The sequence below is a fragment of the Dromaius novaehollandiae genome, chromosome 27 (genome assembly GCF_036370855.1).
Source record: "Dromaius novaehollandiae isolate bDroNov1 chromosome 27, bDroNov1.hap1, whole genome shotgun sequence".
Classification (NCBI taxonomy): Eukaryota; Metazoa; Chordata; class Aves; order Casuariiformes; family Dromaiidae; genus Dromaius; species Dromaius novaehollandiae.
In genome coordinates this window covers 2,626,886-2,642,781 of record NC_088124.1, presented here as the reverse complement: position 1 = coordinate 2,642,781, position 15,896 = coordinate 2,626,886, and the positions used below count along the sequence as shown (strand labels likewise).

General features: G+C 47.5%; 1 protein-coding gene and 1 long non-coding RNA gene across 4 annotated transcripts; one reads left to right on the top strand and one right to left on the bottom strand.

Moving 5' to 3' along the window:
• Positions 1 to 209: 209 nt before the first annotated feature.
• Positions 210 to 12,151, top strand: SLC16A4 (solute carrier family 16 member 4). Of its 3 annotated transcripts, XM_026111792.2 has the most exons (9): positions 222 to 529; positions 1,085 to 1,206; positions 2,484 to 2,616; positions 3,227 to 3,370; positions 3,963 to 4,124; positions 4,717 to 5,232; positions 6,481 to 6,692; positions 7,435 to 7,528; positions 11,848 to 12,151. In XM_026111792.2, the coding sequence occupies exons 1-9, from the start codon at positions 514 to 516 to the stop codon at positions 12,000 to 12,002; spliced, it is 1,554 nt and encodes a 517-aa protein (XP_025967577.2). In that variant the 5' UTR covers positions 222 to 513; the 3' UTR covers positions 12,003 to 12,151. The 3 variants fall into 3 exon arrangements, with proteins under 3 accessions (XP_025967579.2, XP_025967578.2, XP_025967577.2); XM_026111794.2 differs by lacking the exon at positions 7,435 to 7,528 and having other exon boundaries at positions 210 to 529; XM_026111793.2 differs by lacking the exon at positions 1,085 to 1,206 and having other exon boundaries at positions 221 to 529.
• On the bottom strand, positions 5,772 to 11,849 carry LOC112990204 (uncharacterized). Its single transcript, XR_010385261.1, has 2 exons — positions 9,450 to 11,849; positions 5,772 to 7,646 (listed from the first exon to the last, which is right to left on the bottom strand). It is a non-coding gene; the product is annotated as an uncharacterized LOC112990204 (long non-coding RNA).
• Positions 12,152 to 15,896: the final 3,745 nt, after the last annotated feature.

Here is a 15,896-nt window from a genome sequence, read left to right as displayed (position 1 = left end):
GGTGGCGTGGGAAAGCCGGCGGGAAAGCTCCGCTCTCCTGCAGATCCAGCCGCAATCGGAGCTTGGCTCCAGTCCACCATTGCCACCTACTGCTCTGCTCAACGTCTAGCAGGCCGCCGAGCCCGATGCCGTATCCGTGCAGACTTTCCTTCTGGAGCTTCCCGTTTCGTCCGGGCAGATGCAGGCTCAGCTAAAGCCTCACTTTCCTGCCTCCCGGCCTGGGGAAGGGGAGGGACTCCCTCGCCTCCAAGCACGCAAGCCGGAGCACTGCCTCCAAGGAGGAGGAAGAGCTTGTCCACAAAGTCCTGGCATTTCACGGGCTCCAGTTTTTGCTCCGGGATAGCTCTGCTTCGCGGCTCGCCGGGAAGAACGAGCCCTCTGTTCCTTCCCCACCGCAGCCGGACATGAACGCAGGGACAGACTTAGGGGCGCTGAGGCAGAAATCTGATTTCTGGAGCAAATGAAGAGACTATTCCTCTTTCCAATCTACTGCTTTTCGGACGATTTTACACCATGCATCAGCAAGCTGGTAAGGAAAAGTTTCAGGTTCGCCAACCCAGCTGCTCTCGGGTTCGGCCGCTCGGGAAGGAGGATGCCTGTCACTGATAGACATCCAGGACAGCGGAGAGGACAGAAAGGAGATAAAGATGGGAAACAAGTCTAAGAGTTCAGAGATAGATGCAGATAGATGGTGAAACACCCCCTCTCCTTGTACAAACCAGCCTAACTATATGCTCTAGAGATGCAGCAAGATGCCTGTCCCCTAAGAGCGCCTAAGGCTTCTTAAGCAGCCAGAATAACTCGGAGGGAAACACAAAGGAAATGAAACTGTTGCAGCCAATGATAACATGCAGCTCAGCATGTGTTTGGGAAAAGGTTGGTAGAAGCCTCACCCATCCTCAGAAAATTTCTCTTTGATGACCAAATGCAAAATACTGTTTCCTGCCTCATTAACAGGAAAAAGCTGAGAACCAAAAGGATACATGAAAGCATCAGCTTGCTTTGAGAGCAGGTCTGCGGGTTAATTGAAACAACCTGATCAATGAGGCAAGGTGCTAACGCATCCTGAAATTCTCATTTACAGGGGAAAGGAAAGAGGCAGAGAGCACAAACCAGCCAAGGACAACAGAGGAGAAAGGAAAAAAACCAGTGGAAGCAGCTCCTGATGGAGGGTGGGCATGGGGAGTGGTGCTTCACTTCTTTCTGGTAAGCAGAGCGCAAATTCATCTATGAGGCTTCTGAAGTTGGGAGCCTACAGAAAGACCCGAGGACCTTCTCGCCCAGCAAAGTCCTTCTCCCGCACATGTGGAGTGGACATTGGGACCTGCTGATCCCATCGAGCTGATGGCAAAATTAAGCTATTGCTAAGAGGAGGCGAGTGCTTTGCTACACTGAATCCGGGCAGTGAGATGTTACAGGTAGACGTTGTCCCCGTTTCACTGCAGGCCGAGCAGAGACCGATTGCCACCTTCAGTGAACACGCAGGGGTGTTTCCCCTTGCGATGCCATTTGAAAACGCCTTGTCTCAGATGCTTTAAGTGAGGGCACAGAACCTGCAGTCCTGGGACAAAAGACAGCTTGCAACTATATGAGGTTTTTTTTCCTCCTAATATGTAGCAACACTGAGGTTTCCAACTCAACAGGGGCCTCTTTCACCTTTGGTTAGGGCGAGATTCCCTTCTCGAGCAGCCGAGGATCTGACCTGGTCACCCTCTCCTTAGGGTGCTAACGTGCAAGAAGCACGTATACACTCGACTACACTACTCCAGTAGGACCAGGGGTCTCAAAAACATTTAAAGGCAGTAATTCTCCAACGCCTCCATGCTTTGCAGTCTCATACCACACGCAATGTGAAGCATGGGTGATCCTTCCATCAATTATGTAGATGCACTGTCACGACCCAATGAAAAAAGCTGAGAACCGCGGTCAAGCAGTCTTAACTTTCCATCCATACAAAATAACTTGCTGCCAATGATTAACCAGCGAGCTATAGGGGAGGAGGGAGGGAGTTAAAAATAAATTTGAGGACACGAACTGTCCTTTGCCCTTGTGGCAGGGCTAGCCTGGGAAACCTGGCTTCGTAATATCCATACGTGCTCCACTCTACGCCTTACCATCAGCTACTTGCAGCATTTCAAAGTGCAGAGACCAGCTGAGATTTGGTTTTTAGAACTGAAAAAAACATACAGAGCTAGTGTTATTCGGTTCTTTTTCACTGGAAGAGCGGGCCTAGCTTGTGTCAGGTTTGTACAGATGGATTTTGGAGGCTCTGTTAAGATTAAACTCCAAGCTTGGAGAAGAACTGGGCCATCACAAGCCCACTCTACTGACCTTCTCCTAACACATGCTACGCGAGTTCACTTGTCCCAGTTTGTTTCTTCCCTAGCACAAAGAATTGCACACACCTCAGGAACACACGAGACACAAGCAAAAGCAGACTCCTGACCACCGTGACCTCTTACCTCACTCCAATTTGAATTTAGGTGAACGTGCTCCTGATGGGAATGCTCAAAACCTTTGGAATTTTCTTTGTGGTCTTCCAAGAGAAGGTGGGAGGCTCCTCCGAGCAGATCAGCTGGATCGGCTCCATCATGTCCTCTCTGCGCTTCCTGGGAGGTGAGCGGGAATTCGGGATACAGCACATCGCTCCCATCCGAAGCCTGTTTGCCCACAGTCAGATATTGATATAACAGGCACTGAGGATGGGTCGTAGATCCATTTACCACCATAGCTGCTGCAACCAGAAGATGTGCAGACACCAAAGCGTATCCATAGCAGTAGCGTGTTAGGAGAACCAAGAAGCACAGGTCTTGGTGTCTCTCTGTAGAGGGTCTACTGCACAAGACCAGATCCATTCAGAGCACCACCTTTCCTCTAGCACCACTATTAACGCCGCAGAGCAAACCAGCCGCTGAATAATTCACCGTGGCTGAATGATGTTGTGCATTAGGAAGCAGGTTATGAAAACCTGAAAGTCTGGGCTTCAATTCCTTCCCCTGCCCTATTGCCCTAATTTACTGGTTATGGGGCAAGGTGTCTTTGCAGCTCTCGTGTGAAAGAGCAGAACAGACCTGTTCCAGCAAAACATTTACAGCCTGGCAAACTTACTTCCTCCAGGGCAACAAACCTGGTAACTGCCAGCCCCAAGCAGGCAAAGCATCATTTATCTTCAGTGGTACCAAAGCAAATCCACTTTTATCACAAGAGCACTCTCTTTCTTCTCCAGCCCCGGTGGTTGCCGTCGTCTGTGGGAAGCTGGGCGAACGGCTGACCTCCATCGTGGGGGCTGGCCTGGTCGCCGGTGGCTGTCTGATCAGCACGCAGGCCACCAGCGTCCCCTTCCTCTGCGTCTCCATGGGACTCCTCTCGGGTGAGTCGGCGGCTGCTCGCAATATGGCAAATTCTCTTGAGCACCATGAGCAGAGGCAGCTCATTCGATGGAAATCCATGTGTGTCCTGTACTGCTAGAGCATCACGTCCATTTTGCTAGATGTTGCATGAAACCCTCAATTCTTTCCCCAGAAATTTACACTCAGGAACACAAAATGCCCGTTTCAACATGCCAGACCAAACTAACATTGCCTTTTTTTTTTTTCTTTGGAGCCAACACATGCAGTGAATCCTGGTCCTTCGAACCCCTTACTGAGGGTACATAGCACAGAGAAGCCAGATCCTAAAAATCACGTATGAAATCCCCACGGGTAGCAACCGCAGGGGTCCCCCTGCTTCCAGCCCACGTCCGAGTAGCTCCACTACAAGGGGAACGCGTTCCGCATGACATGCCTTTGAAACCATAAACCTCGCTATAGGAGAGGTAAAAGAGGCCAGGCACAGGTATTTCCTTGTGCAAATCCAAAGCCACATGTGCCAAAACAACACTGAGGTCATGAACTAAAGACCATCAACTGCTCCACAGCGGTCCCTTCCCGGGCACTGACATCTTCTTTCCACCCTTGCTGCAGGTATGGGCTTCTCCTGCCTTTACCAGGCGGCTGCTGTGATGATGGCCAAACGCTGTAGGAAGCGACTGGCTTTTTCCAGCGCGATCGCCCGCTCGGGAATGGGGCTGACATTTCTCCTCGCGCCCTTCACTCAGCTGCTCATCGATTTTTACGGGTGGCAAGGTGAGCAATCTCCCTCTCCCCACCCTCCCCGAGCTTCGCCAGCATTAAGAGGGCACTCAGGAAAGGATTTTACAGGAGGACAGACAGGCTAGCCATTGCACGGACAGGATAAGAAGCTCTTTTTTTAAGTTAAGATTAGATGCATCAAGGAACAACTCTGCCTCTTTGGGACAGTTTGGGGACATAACCTTTGTTAATGATTAAACACTTATCCAGTCATTAAGGTTAAATCAGCGTCAAAACAAAAACCTCAGAAACCAAAACAGAAACTAAAAATCCCGACTTTCTCCCATTTACTACACTCCATTTCAGGCATCATGAAAGCCCCTCATGCAGAGTGGACTCCTAATGAGTGAAAACAGAACAGAAACTCTCACACCCCAGAAATAGCTCTAATTTTATGTGTGTATATATATCAGAAAGGGACTTCCAGCTAGAAAAGTAGAAATAAGGGCTCCTGCAAGACCACTTCTACCTCCTTGCTTGCAGAGCTTTCTCCATGTTCGGTACAAACCACATCCCATTCTAGAGGGGTCACTTCCTACCTCGCCTCTCTTAGCACGCTCCAAAGTTACCCTCTGTCTTCGCTCAGGTACTCTCCTGATATTCGGAGGCATCATGCTAAACCTAGTGCCGTCCAGTATGTTGCTGCGGCCCGTGAGCACCCAGCTGCCTCAGCCCTCGCCTGCTAAAAACGAAGAGCCAAGGAAGGATTCGGAGACCCACGTCGGACGCTTGGATGAAACCACCAGCAGGAAAACACAGCTTCAAAGTACACAGGATGTCCCCACCACCGAGGGACTCCCAACGCCCCGGAGCGCAGGCTCCTTGGCCGCCGGAGGGCTCGAGAAACCGCCGGCGGACAGCCGCTCGCCCAAAACAGCCAACGATGCCCAGCGGAGCTACAAATGTTTGCCACAAGCTAGAAAAGAAAACGCACAGCCTTGCCTCGACTTCTCCCCGCTGAAGGATCCCGTCTTCTACATTTTCACGTGGTCTTTTTTGTTCAGCCAGCTGGCCTACTTTGTTCCTACCTTCCACCTGGTCGCCAGAGCCCGGACGCTGGGCATAAGCAGCATGGACGCCTCTTACCTCGTTTCAGTGGCTGGTAGGCAAGAGTCTTTTAAACTGGTTTATAACTGCAGCGGTACCACGAGAGGAAAGCAGCATCATGCAACCTTTGCCAAGAAATAGTCCTAAATACGTCCTAGAATAAATCTTCAGCGAAGAGCTAGCTCACAGCCCTTACCCACCTTCTGTATATATAGCGTTGCCTTCTGTACAGGCACAAAGTCTCTCTCACATGGTGGGTGGTTCTCTCAACCTCAGCTAGCTGATAACCCGCCCTTTCGGCAGCGCACACGCAAGCCTCAAGTTACCTAGGTGCTATCTGTCCCCCTGGGCCTTCCCACAGCTGTCCCGGGTTTGATTAAGCCCACAAACTCCCCAAGTCACTCAGCACCCAAAGACCTATGGTTTGACCCACGGAACGTAAGCAGAGAGAGAAATGCAGCGCCAAGAGGCATCACTTTGATCTAGGCATCTGAATTTGGCATATTCCCCTCAAAGCAAGGGGGAAAAGGTATGCCTGATTATAAGGTGGTATTGCAAAGTTGCACAATGTTAAGAAAGTGGCTCCAGCCTTAGTCATTGTAAAATATTTTATTGTACAAAAATAAATTTTACTTCCACATGGCGGTATAATATTTAGAAATGAGGTATGTTGTCAAGGAATCTAGATGGAAAGCACAGCAATTCATCTGCAGGTGACATTTTGAATTAAGAGTAGGAGGGACAGAGGTCAGCAAGGTATTAGCTGACAGTTAACACTCCTCTGATATTTAGTCTATAAATACATATCCAAAAGTGTTAAAAAAAAAGTTTGTCTATCCTTTAAAAAACATTGGGCTTCTGTCCTTTTTGGAGTCTTCATAAAAATTAAAATAGCTGTAAGCATAATTCTTAATATTCTGCTTTTCGTTTATCTTAAAAAAGATAAAGAGTGACGAACTGATCTTTCCTATTTTTACTGAAGGGCCTTTCAGAAGTTTATGCTGACTGCACAGCCCTTAATCGGATTTTTACAGACCACTTTCATGCACCCATAGGCATTTGGCAATAGCAGGCACCAAGGCAAGGAGGGAGGGGAAAAAAAAAAAAAGGCATGAATTTTATAACAGCCCAAAAATGCCTTCCTGTAACTTCTCAGCTTTTCAGTCCTTTGTGGTCACATCCTTAATGCACACAGCGGGCAGAATCGGGATGCATTTCAGAACAACGTAGTGCATCACAGAGCAGCAACAAAAAAAAAAAAAGTCTTCTTCTGACGTTCCAGTGAACTCTGCTTTCCCACCAGGCATCACGGAGATGGTCAGCCAGCTGCTCTCCGGCTGGATTGCCGACCAGAACTGGACCAAGAAGTACCACTACCACGTGACTTACCTCGTGCTGTGCGGCATCACGAACCTGCTCTGTCCCCTGGCCACGACGTTCCCGTTACTCATGGCCTACGTGGTAGCCTTCGCCATTTTCTGCGGTGGATTCCTGGCTCTGGTGCTCCCTGTGCTGGTGAGTAGGAAATTTCATTAAAAAGTTAATATCCCGTGTATCCAGCAATACTCCACAATACCCCAAACCCCTTTCACAAAGCTGGCTGTTGCAGACTTGCCCAAGAGGGCTCTGCCCTCCAGGCTTCCCAGTTCAAGCCACCGCAGAGCCCCAAAGCTCCCTACTGGTATTCCCAGGCCAGACAACAGAAATACTGGGAGTTTATTGCAGACTTCTAGCGACCTGACTCAGCTAATCGCCTCCCAAATCCTCCTTTCTACACGAGCTTGCTGCAGCTCACAGATCATGCTCAGCCACACAGGAACCAGAACGGACCCACTAACTCCGTTCATTTGCTATCTCAAGCACCAATGCTCAGACAGAGGGTCGTGACTATCAGGCCAGATCACAAAATTATCTGTCACGCATACAAACCAGGTCAGGCAGACTGCACTGGCAGGATTCAGATAGGAAGGCATCTTCCTTACAATTCCACATTCAGAGTTTAAAATACCTTCCTCAAAGACTTTGAAGCCTTTACCAGTTTCAAGATGCCCAGACAGCTGAAAGACAGAAATCCTAGTAATTTCAGTACTGACCTTAAGGATGCGAAGAGATGCAAGGCTGAGCCAGATCCATAGGGGCAAGGTCCTTTAAAACACTGTATGGCTGCTGAAGACGCGGCTCCCCAGAAAAACCTTCTGTGCTTGAGCACTCACATACATTATACCAATAATTATCAATTTGGTTTTTATAAAAACAGGTAGATCTAGTTGGTGTACAAAAACTCCACAGCTACTTGGGATTTTCTGCCTTCTTTGCTGGGATAGCAGCCATCGGCGGGCCCCCTCTAACAGGTAACTCTTGCATTACGTATAACACGTACCCACCACAACCATCATCTCTCCGGCCAGCGAGAAAACATACTTCTGGTTCTCTCCCTTACCCGCATGCATCCAAGGAAGGCTTTTGAATCTAAGGAAAAAAAACATATTGGAGAAAGTTATCTCTATACGCAGGAAATACTTTCACTTATGAACTTGGAAAGCTCCACTAGCAGCGTGGCAATTGCACAGATATGAACCAACATGGAGGGAGAAACCCCACCTTTTAATCTTGACCATGGCAGAAGAGCAATGAACGCACTACCGTGGATTTTACTAACAACAGGGCGTTGTTAACACTGAACTTGATACAGAGGGCCTGGAGGGAAGGCAAACTAGGGGAGGGGAGAAAAGGAGAGGAAGGTAAAGCAAGGACGCTCCCAGCAGTACTCCCCACCAAGCAAAGGCACTGAAGCCCAATGAGGAGAACTCCCAATAATCTCTTGTTTTCAAGAAGATTACTCCACTCAGCCACGAGAGCTCCTGGGCCTAAAGATAAGGAGTATGAAAAGCCTTTTTTTCCTCTGCCAGAAAACCAACTCAGTTTTAAGTATGTGGCACATTTCAAGTGTTTATAAGCAAGTCTCCAGACTCTGCTTACGAGTGAGGGACTTGCCTTCTGCTCCATACACCCTTATCCTTTCACTGACCCTTCAGCCCTACCTCGTATCTGGAAACGGCATCAGCATCTTCAGCTTTTCCTAGATTCACATGTTAAAAGCAAACAGAAAAAGCTGCAAGGTCAAATACCAGTGTGAATGATGGCCTGTCACTCACCTAGTGAATATATCCCGAACAAAACTGGCAACCCGTTCTCCGTTTATTGCTTCCTGACTCTACGTAGATCGGCTGTCCCCTGCCTGGACAGGCACTTTGTTCAAAGCTGCCAAGTACTCCGCAAATACCAGCTCTGTGCCATAAATTTTTAGCAACGCTGCTATACTGTGGGCATGTGAAAAACTGATATCCCTAATCAATATTTCTCAGTTGGCAAAACTCTGTATAGGGATGCTATTTAGAGCAACAGAAGCATTTAATTGACCGTGTGCTTTACACTGTCACAGAGATATATAGCCTATATCGGCTAAGATCTCTTCTGCTGATGCAAGATGCATGTCCACCAGAAAGCAATACCTGTACAACCGTCTCAGTAAATTCTCCCGCAGAATAACGTGCAGTACGAAAAGAGCTAAATAATTTAGCTGTCCTTTATCTGTGCCTTACACATGCTAGCGTAGCTATTACTTTCATCTGTTTCCAACATATTTTCGCTAATTAGAAAAGCTTCTGTTTGCTGAAGATGCTAACCCATATGCTGTTTGAACGTTTCTAGATTTTGTAAAGTAAGCAGGTTTCCTGCTAAAAACCTTAGACAGAAGTCAGTCGTCTTAATGCAGATGGGCTAAATAACAACGAAATAAAGCCAAGAAGCAAACTCATTCTTCTGGCCTCCCTCACTGATAACATACTGATTTGCTCCCAGAAAAGAGAGGGGAAACAATTCAAGGTTCACAATCTAGGTCTGTGATGCAAAATAAATTCTGCAATTTTCTCCTCAAATACAACTGTATTAGGTGTGAAAACAGAATGTGACTAGAAGCTACCTATTAACTCTCCAAGTCTGCAAAAGCATCTGATCCTTGCAGAATACAAAATGGGATTTAACCACCGTGTAAGCTCTTGAGGTTAAGTGCCTCTGACTGCTGCTGGCCTCTCCAGGACTTACCCAAAGCCTTGAATTTAGAAGCACAATTCCTAGAATTTTATAACACTCAAGTATTTTTATGCTATGGAGCCCAAGATGTAATGCCAGCCAGAAAGGTTAAAAGTGCTTATTTTGCATACAAAAATTAGAACAAAGTCTAATCAAAAATACAAGGAAAAGGTGACTTACCTACAAATCTGCTTAACTGAAAGCCCTTAAGCCTGGAGGCAGCCACCCTGATTGAAAGCCCAGAGGTGAAAAGTTTGATGGCTCGTTCCTAACTGCTTGTCTGCCAACATTTGCTGGATGCTTCTGCCATTCTGGAAAACAAACCCAAAATGGAACGAGACAGAACAAACGTCATTTGAGCAAGTCACAGGCAAGCTAAGGAAACAGTATATTTTACTTCCAGAGGCAACACAAATGGCAAAGGAAAAAACCCCCACATAATCCCAGATTACAAAAGAGCTTGCAGCAACCAGCATACACAAGTCCAGCCCTAATGAATCTGGGTGGTGAAGGGGCAGAGCAAGGAATCACTTAAAAGGTGTATTAACACGAGTTTAAATGCCCTGGCCTAAATTCCACCTGTGTCTCCACACTAGATAGTCCCTACTCAGGACTTGTAGCGGGGAAAAACAAACAAACAAAAAAATCTCCCCAGAATTCAGAGGTGCCTTGCTCCTCCCCTGGTTACAGCTTGCCAGTGCAATTTAAACACCGTGACCACAGCCCAAGTGCAGCGATTGCTTAGATTGGACCACTTCTGCGCCAAGGATTTACTCGCATTGCTTACAAAACTGCTGCTTTGCTGAAATTTGCTGACCATTAGCTTTGAATTAAGCTTTCTGCAGCAGGAAGATTTTTCCAGTGTTTTTTTCCTTCTTCTTCCCTTTGTGGCCAGGGGAGAGGGGACACAGACGCTGCATGTGCTTTAAGAGGCTGCAGCGTCACGCGATGGAAAGGCAATCACCATCTACTGGTATGCTGCCAGCGAGGAGGCAATGCTGTTTTTTCAGCACTAAGTACAGCTTATAGAAAAAAAAAAATCCCACATTTAAAAATATCCTGAAGGAGATCGAAAGAAAAAAAAAATCAGAGCTCCAGAACTGGCTCTGTCCTGCACATCTACATGTTACGAATGACTCTGTTAGCATCACTCCTGCAGTCCAGGCTTTTGGACAACACAATCCCACCTTTGAGAATGAATCACTTAGCAAAACAGAAGAATTCCAAGCCAGAAACACCCACGTCGCTGACTCCACGGTCTCGGGAGCCCCGGCACTGGATCCCCCATCCAGCAGGAAGCTCCGTCTTCAGCAGCAACGTGGCTTTTTGGCTCTGTGCCTCTGGCTGAAGGGCGCAAGGAGCTCAAACGATATCCCTGAGAAAAGAGCAGAGATGAAACTTCCCCTGAGAAAGCCATGCGATATGAGGAACCGAAACGGGTGAGCAGCACTGCAGGGAAGCTAAGGGCAGAGCAAAGCAGCGAGGAAGCGCCCAGCCTTTCCCCTGCGCACATGCCCCCAGAAAGATTTTGCAAGATCTACAGCAAAGGAAAATTTCAGGACGTCTTGTTTGTCACATAACCCAAATCCTTAGCGGCACACTGCTTCCCTTCCCACTTGGAGCCTCAGCCCTCGCAGATGACGGCGGGAACAATGCTCCCGCGCAGCTAAAAACAGGATCTCTGGGGGCTGTACTGTTGTTTCCTTTCCTAACTGGGGCTGGTTTTAAGACTGCCAAACCGGGGCCGGATCTGCTGCTAGTGCAAATCGTGGCAACCCCAGGGGCTTCACTGGCTGAATTTCAATTTGCTTATGCTAGATTTGAAAGCGTATTAGGCTTTTTATTACATGCAGCAGCTCTCATCACTTTGTATATCTTAGTTTCAAACTGAGCAAATATCCACATTTGTAATTGTCGAGATACTAGATTACATGCTGTAACTAAACAAAACACTTCGATATTAGGTCATATTAAAAGGTGACCTGCCCCCATGCAGACTCCTGAGTCTTTATGGAGTTCAGGTTCTCCTTTTAATTAAGTGTTTGCAAGGTTACTTTTAAGCAAGTTCATTCCAAGCGCCAGGTCTGGGATCTCTCATATCACAGGCTGCACTAAATCAGGCCTGCTCACAAGCAGGCAGGCCTGGAGGATCTGGAGATTGTAGTCCAGATGTTGCAGATATGAACACGTGCAAGTAATCTCATTAGTCCCACGGGGTCTCATACTCACTGCAGCTACTCCTGACCCACTCATTTAAACCAGGAAAAAAAGTCAAGGATTAAATGCAATCAAATGTGTCCACTGCAAGGATCAGGAGACATCAGCTCCTACTCTTCCTCTGCCCGAGGAAGAGCGTCCTCCGAGTTTGCCTATTATACCAATGGCAATAGTCTTAACTTTTCATGCATCGGCTGGAAACGCTCCCCAGTGACAGATTCATGAAGAGTTAAGAGGACCTAAAGAAAACATCTGAGGAATTCTTTAATGAGAACACACATCCTTCCCTTCCCACCCACCTCCCCAACTGATTTTCTGCGAGAAAGTCCAACAGCTTTAGTAACAATCTTTTCTCCTCTAGGGTGGCTGTATGACTACACACAGACATATGTCTGTTCTTTCCTCTTTGCTGGAGCCTGCGCTCTCATCTCACCTATTTCCTTCTTCTTTGAGCCTTTGGCCCAGAAATGGAAGCTAAAAAAAGACAACCTCAACAAAGTTACCACGCTTGGCTGAAGAGATCCTGCCGCAATGGAAGTTTTAAAGGGTTACCTCTGACTTGCATCCACGATCAGAAAGCGATCGCTAGGCCTTCTGCACTGGGCAATAAAAACAGTGGCGAAAATTAAAATTTGTAGATGTCAGATTAAAAGTTAGTACACCTACACGTTTCTACTGCATGTGTGTTTAAAGCGACCTCAGAAATACATAGCATAAAGCTTTATCCAGCTTGAATGAATAACGCCCATGACCTAGAAGGACATGGGCTTCACTTTGGCCAACTTCTTTGCTCCCGTCCCTTGTCTTTCTGTAGCTCAGATTTCATCCCCCTGCGTTGGTTCTGCTCTACGTTACAGCTCCCTGTCAGCAAGTCACAGCCATCCCTCCGGCTGTTGCAGCCGACGAGAGCGAGGAAGGCTGACAGACCTTTTGGGATGAGGTAGCCAAGGTCCTCAGAAGTGCTGAAACACAGCAAGAGTTTTGGGCTTATTACATTCAGCTCTGACTTCATTATCACTGGGGAGGGATGCAAAGAGAGTACAAAAAGGGAGAATGTTTAAACTTCACAAAGGACACAAAAAACAGTAGTTCCACAAAAACCTGCTTTTGGCGAGGACTCTGCACAGGGACTGCTAGTTCTCCTGACCACCCCGGGCACGGCGTTATCTGTCACAGCACAGGTGACCTGGAACCAAAAGCAATTCTAATTAAAGCCAGTACTTCAATATGGCAAACAAGTAATAATAATAAAAAGAAATAGGACTATTTGTATTACATTGAGCACATCAAGTAGTTCCCTGCTCCAAAGACTGCACTATCTAATCAAAACAAAGGGCAGCAAAGGCAACAGATACAGAAGAGCATCCGGGATGGCAAACAAGGCAGGCTGCTGAGCCCTGAAAAACTGGAGCCAAAATACCTTGTAGGAGTGCCCCGTACCAGGCCGCGCTGCCTCTAGCTCTCAAAGTCTTGCAAAACTACAGGTTAGAGGCTCATGCTTCAGCAGAGACTCGTCCCCCCTTCTCCTCATCCCTCAGATAACCCTCTGGGAGATGAGGAGCACGTGAAGGCAGCTTCCAGAGCCTGGCAGCAAGTGCTACGCCTGCATTCAGCCAGCCTCCTTTACATTTATTTTGGATGGGCAAGATGTAATACAGCTGCTTTGGTTTTCTGCCCAGGATAGAGGCTGCAACTTTCACATTATCACCAGCTATTTGAATTTATTACATAAATCTGGGATATTGTAGGGTTTTTTTTAAAAAAAAATAACATTGCATTAAACCATTTCAGCCACAAGCATTTTTTTAAACATAAAGAGAGTTGTTTCCCCTATAGAAGCATTCATTTAAACCATCCAATGGGTTATTTCAAGCACAAAATTAAAGTGGTGTACATTCAATAAAAAGTTGCAGAACATTACAACGGTATTGAGGAGCTAAGACTGCTGCAGGCAAGAAAATTCACTCTGAGATAATGGGCCAAATTCAGCAGCCCTGCAACTAAATGATTCCAGCAGAACTGTGCATGCTTGAACTAGGAAAATATTTAGCCTTGAATTTGCGGTAGATGGGGAACATAAATGCTACAAAGTGCCTAATTTTTCAGAGCTCTGCCTATTCACAGCTTCCTCCAGCTCCTGCAGAAATCCACAGGCAACGAACGCTTCAGAAATAGTCCTTTCACTTCCTAACCATTGCATCAAATCCTGTATTGTGTTTCTGTTGTATCATTTAATACTTGCATCCACAAGAACATCTCTAGTGGCTCATTTTCCAAGCAACTGGGGTTTAAGGATAAAAAGGCTATTTGTGAGGCATTTAAGACACTGGGAGAGGTGCAGGTACTGTGTAATTTGTCTCGAGCCAGTCTTGCTCTAAGCATTCAGCTAAGATCTTCTGTTAGCAGGGATGAAGCTTTCATTTGCAAATTTAAGTTTTTGCCTGCTGAAATAGCTCAGTTCATCACGCTCCTACTGAACAAATTAAAGACCAGCAGCAGCAGCATGCTTTTGCTGCCATAAGAGGAACTATTCAGGCTTTAATACCTCGGGCTTGTCTTCAGGTTTTCCAAACTGGAAACTTCAAAAAGCCCCAAATTCTGCATCTCTCTAATACACGCTTGAGCTCAGCAGTGCTTTTAGCTGTCTAACGGTGCAGCGACCAAACCAAGCCCCGGATGGAGAAGGGCTAAGGCACCACATCCTCGCAGCGCCCCGCCGATCTTGTGCTGCATGATTTATAGCACCTGTCTTCAAGCTCTAATCTCTTCCTTCCTCTGCCCCTAAATAAGCCCCTTCTCATCCAGCACTGCCCTAATTTCAGCACAAGCACTGCTACATTTTCAGCTTGCTTGCCACCAGGAAGCAACTCCCAAAGGGATGTGGCATGACAGACCTTCCACCCATCTGCTCCAACAAATGGGCTCCCTTCACAACCTCAGGGTTTTTAAAGGAGGAGAGTGCTCCCCTGTTCTCCTCACTTGTGCTCTTCATCGGAGCAACACCTGCCACTGCTTTCCTGCCTTTATTTAGAAAAAATAGTTCTCCGAAGTGCTTGCACCCTCCGTCTCCCTCTGCAAAAGAGCAACCAGCTCAGCAGCTCCCGTCTCCCACGGCATCTTACCCTGCAGACGGGCACTGCCAGCTGGCTTCAGCGTTTGCCTGAGCAAATACTCTGCAGAGGCAAGTATGTTCCTCGAGCCCCGACTGCACGGTATTTCCCGTGGCCTCCTCTTATCTGTCCAAGGAGCTCGAGGAAACCAAACCCCACAGGTCCTCCCAGCTGCCCTGCGCGCAATCCTACCATCAAACTGCGGCGGAGGCAGGAGGAGACGCTTCAAGCCTTCTTCTCCTTACGACCCCGCGGTCTCAGGACAGTCTCCGGCGGTCAGACGCGTTTCTCTCGTCTCCCTCCTTCGGCTGGGAAGGCAAGCACAGAACGGACGCTTTAGTTTTCCTCGCAGCTCCGAAAGCTCAACCGTTTATTTACTTGCAAAACACAACACACACGTTAGAGAAACCAACAGCAAATGATGGTGAGAACATCTGCCTGGAGGAAGGCTTTCCACCCCGCTGAAGCTGTCTGGCCATTTCTGCACAGTAAACGGCACCGCGTGCCGTTCGGATAAACGCTAAAGCAGGGTTTGCTGGGACATGAGCAAGTTTGCAAGAAATCTAGCTGTAATCTCCCAGCCTGACCAGCAAATCCCCTTCGTGCCTGCTCCCATGCGGAACGGGGGCGGCAGAGAAAGCGAGCAGCGATGGCTTAATACGATCCCCAGCACCGAAATAGCTTTGCTTAACGCCCGGTGCCCTCTCAGACCTCCCTGCTGTCCCCGAGGAAGACAAGGGTGGAGGCTGAACGGCAGAGGCTGGGACTCTTTTGTGCTTCCCAATGTGCACCTTAGTGCTCGGGCATCCTCTCGGTACTCGCTTTGCATTGGAAAGAAACTGCTAACAAGCCACCAGAGAGCTTTCTGAGAAAAAAAACAACCAACCTAATTTATAGCAAAGAAATAAATAATAAAAAGCCCTCGTAAAACCAACGATCAACTTGGCTGTCTATCTGGAGTCATTCAGGGCAAGATCCCACCGCCCCGAGCTCATCGCTTGCACCCGCAAGGTCTCCTGGATAAGCTGCTAAGGAAGCTGCACCGAGTTTTTGTAACGATGAAAAAGAAGATTTGGAAGCGTGTTACCAAAGGGTCCTTGATTGGAGGGAAAAGGAAAAAGGAAAAAAAACCCCAACACTTTCTAAAATTAACGCCAGGGAGATGGTACTGAGACCAGATGATAAAGATCTCTCCAAGAGACACAGCTACATGTAAAGCTCGCTGGTGATATATCGGAGCAATGAAAGGGTTTTTTATTTTTTTGCACAACAAGCCTAATGAAACAGCATCCAACCGTCG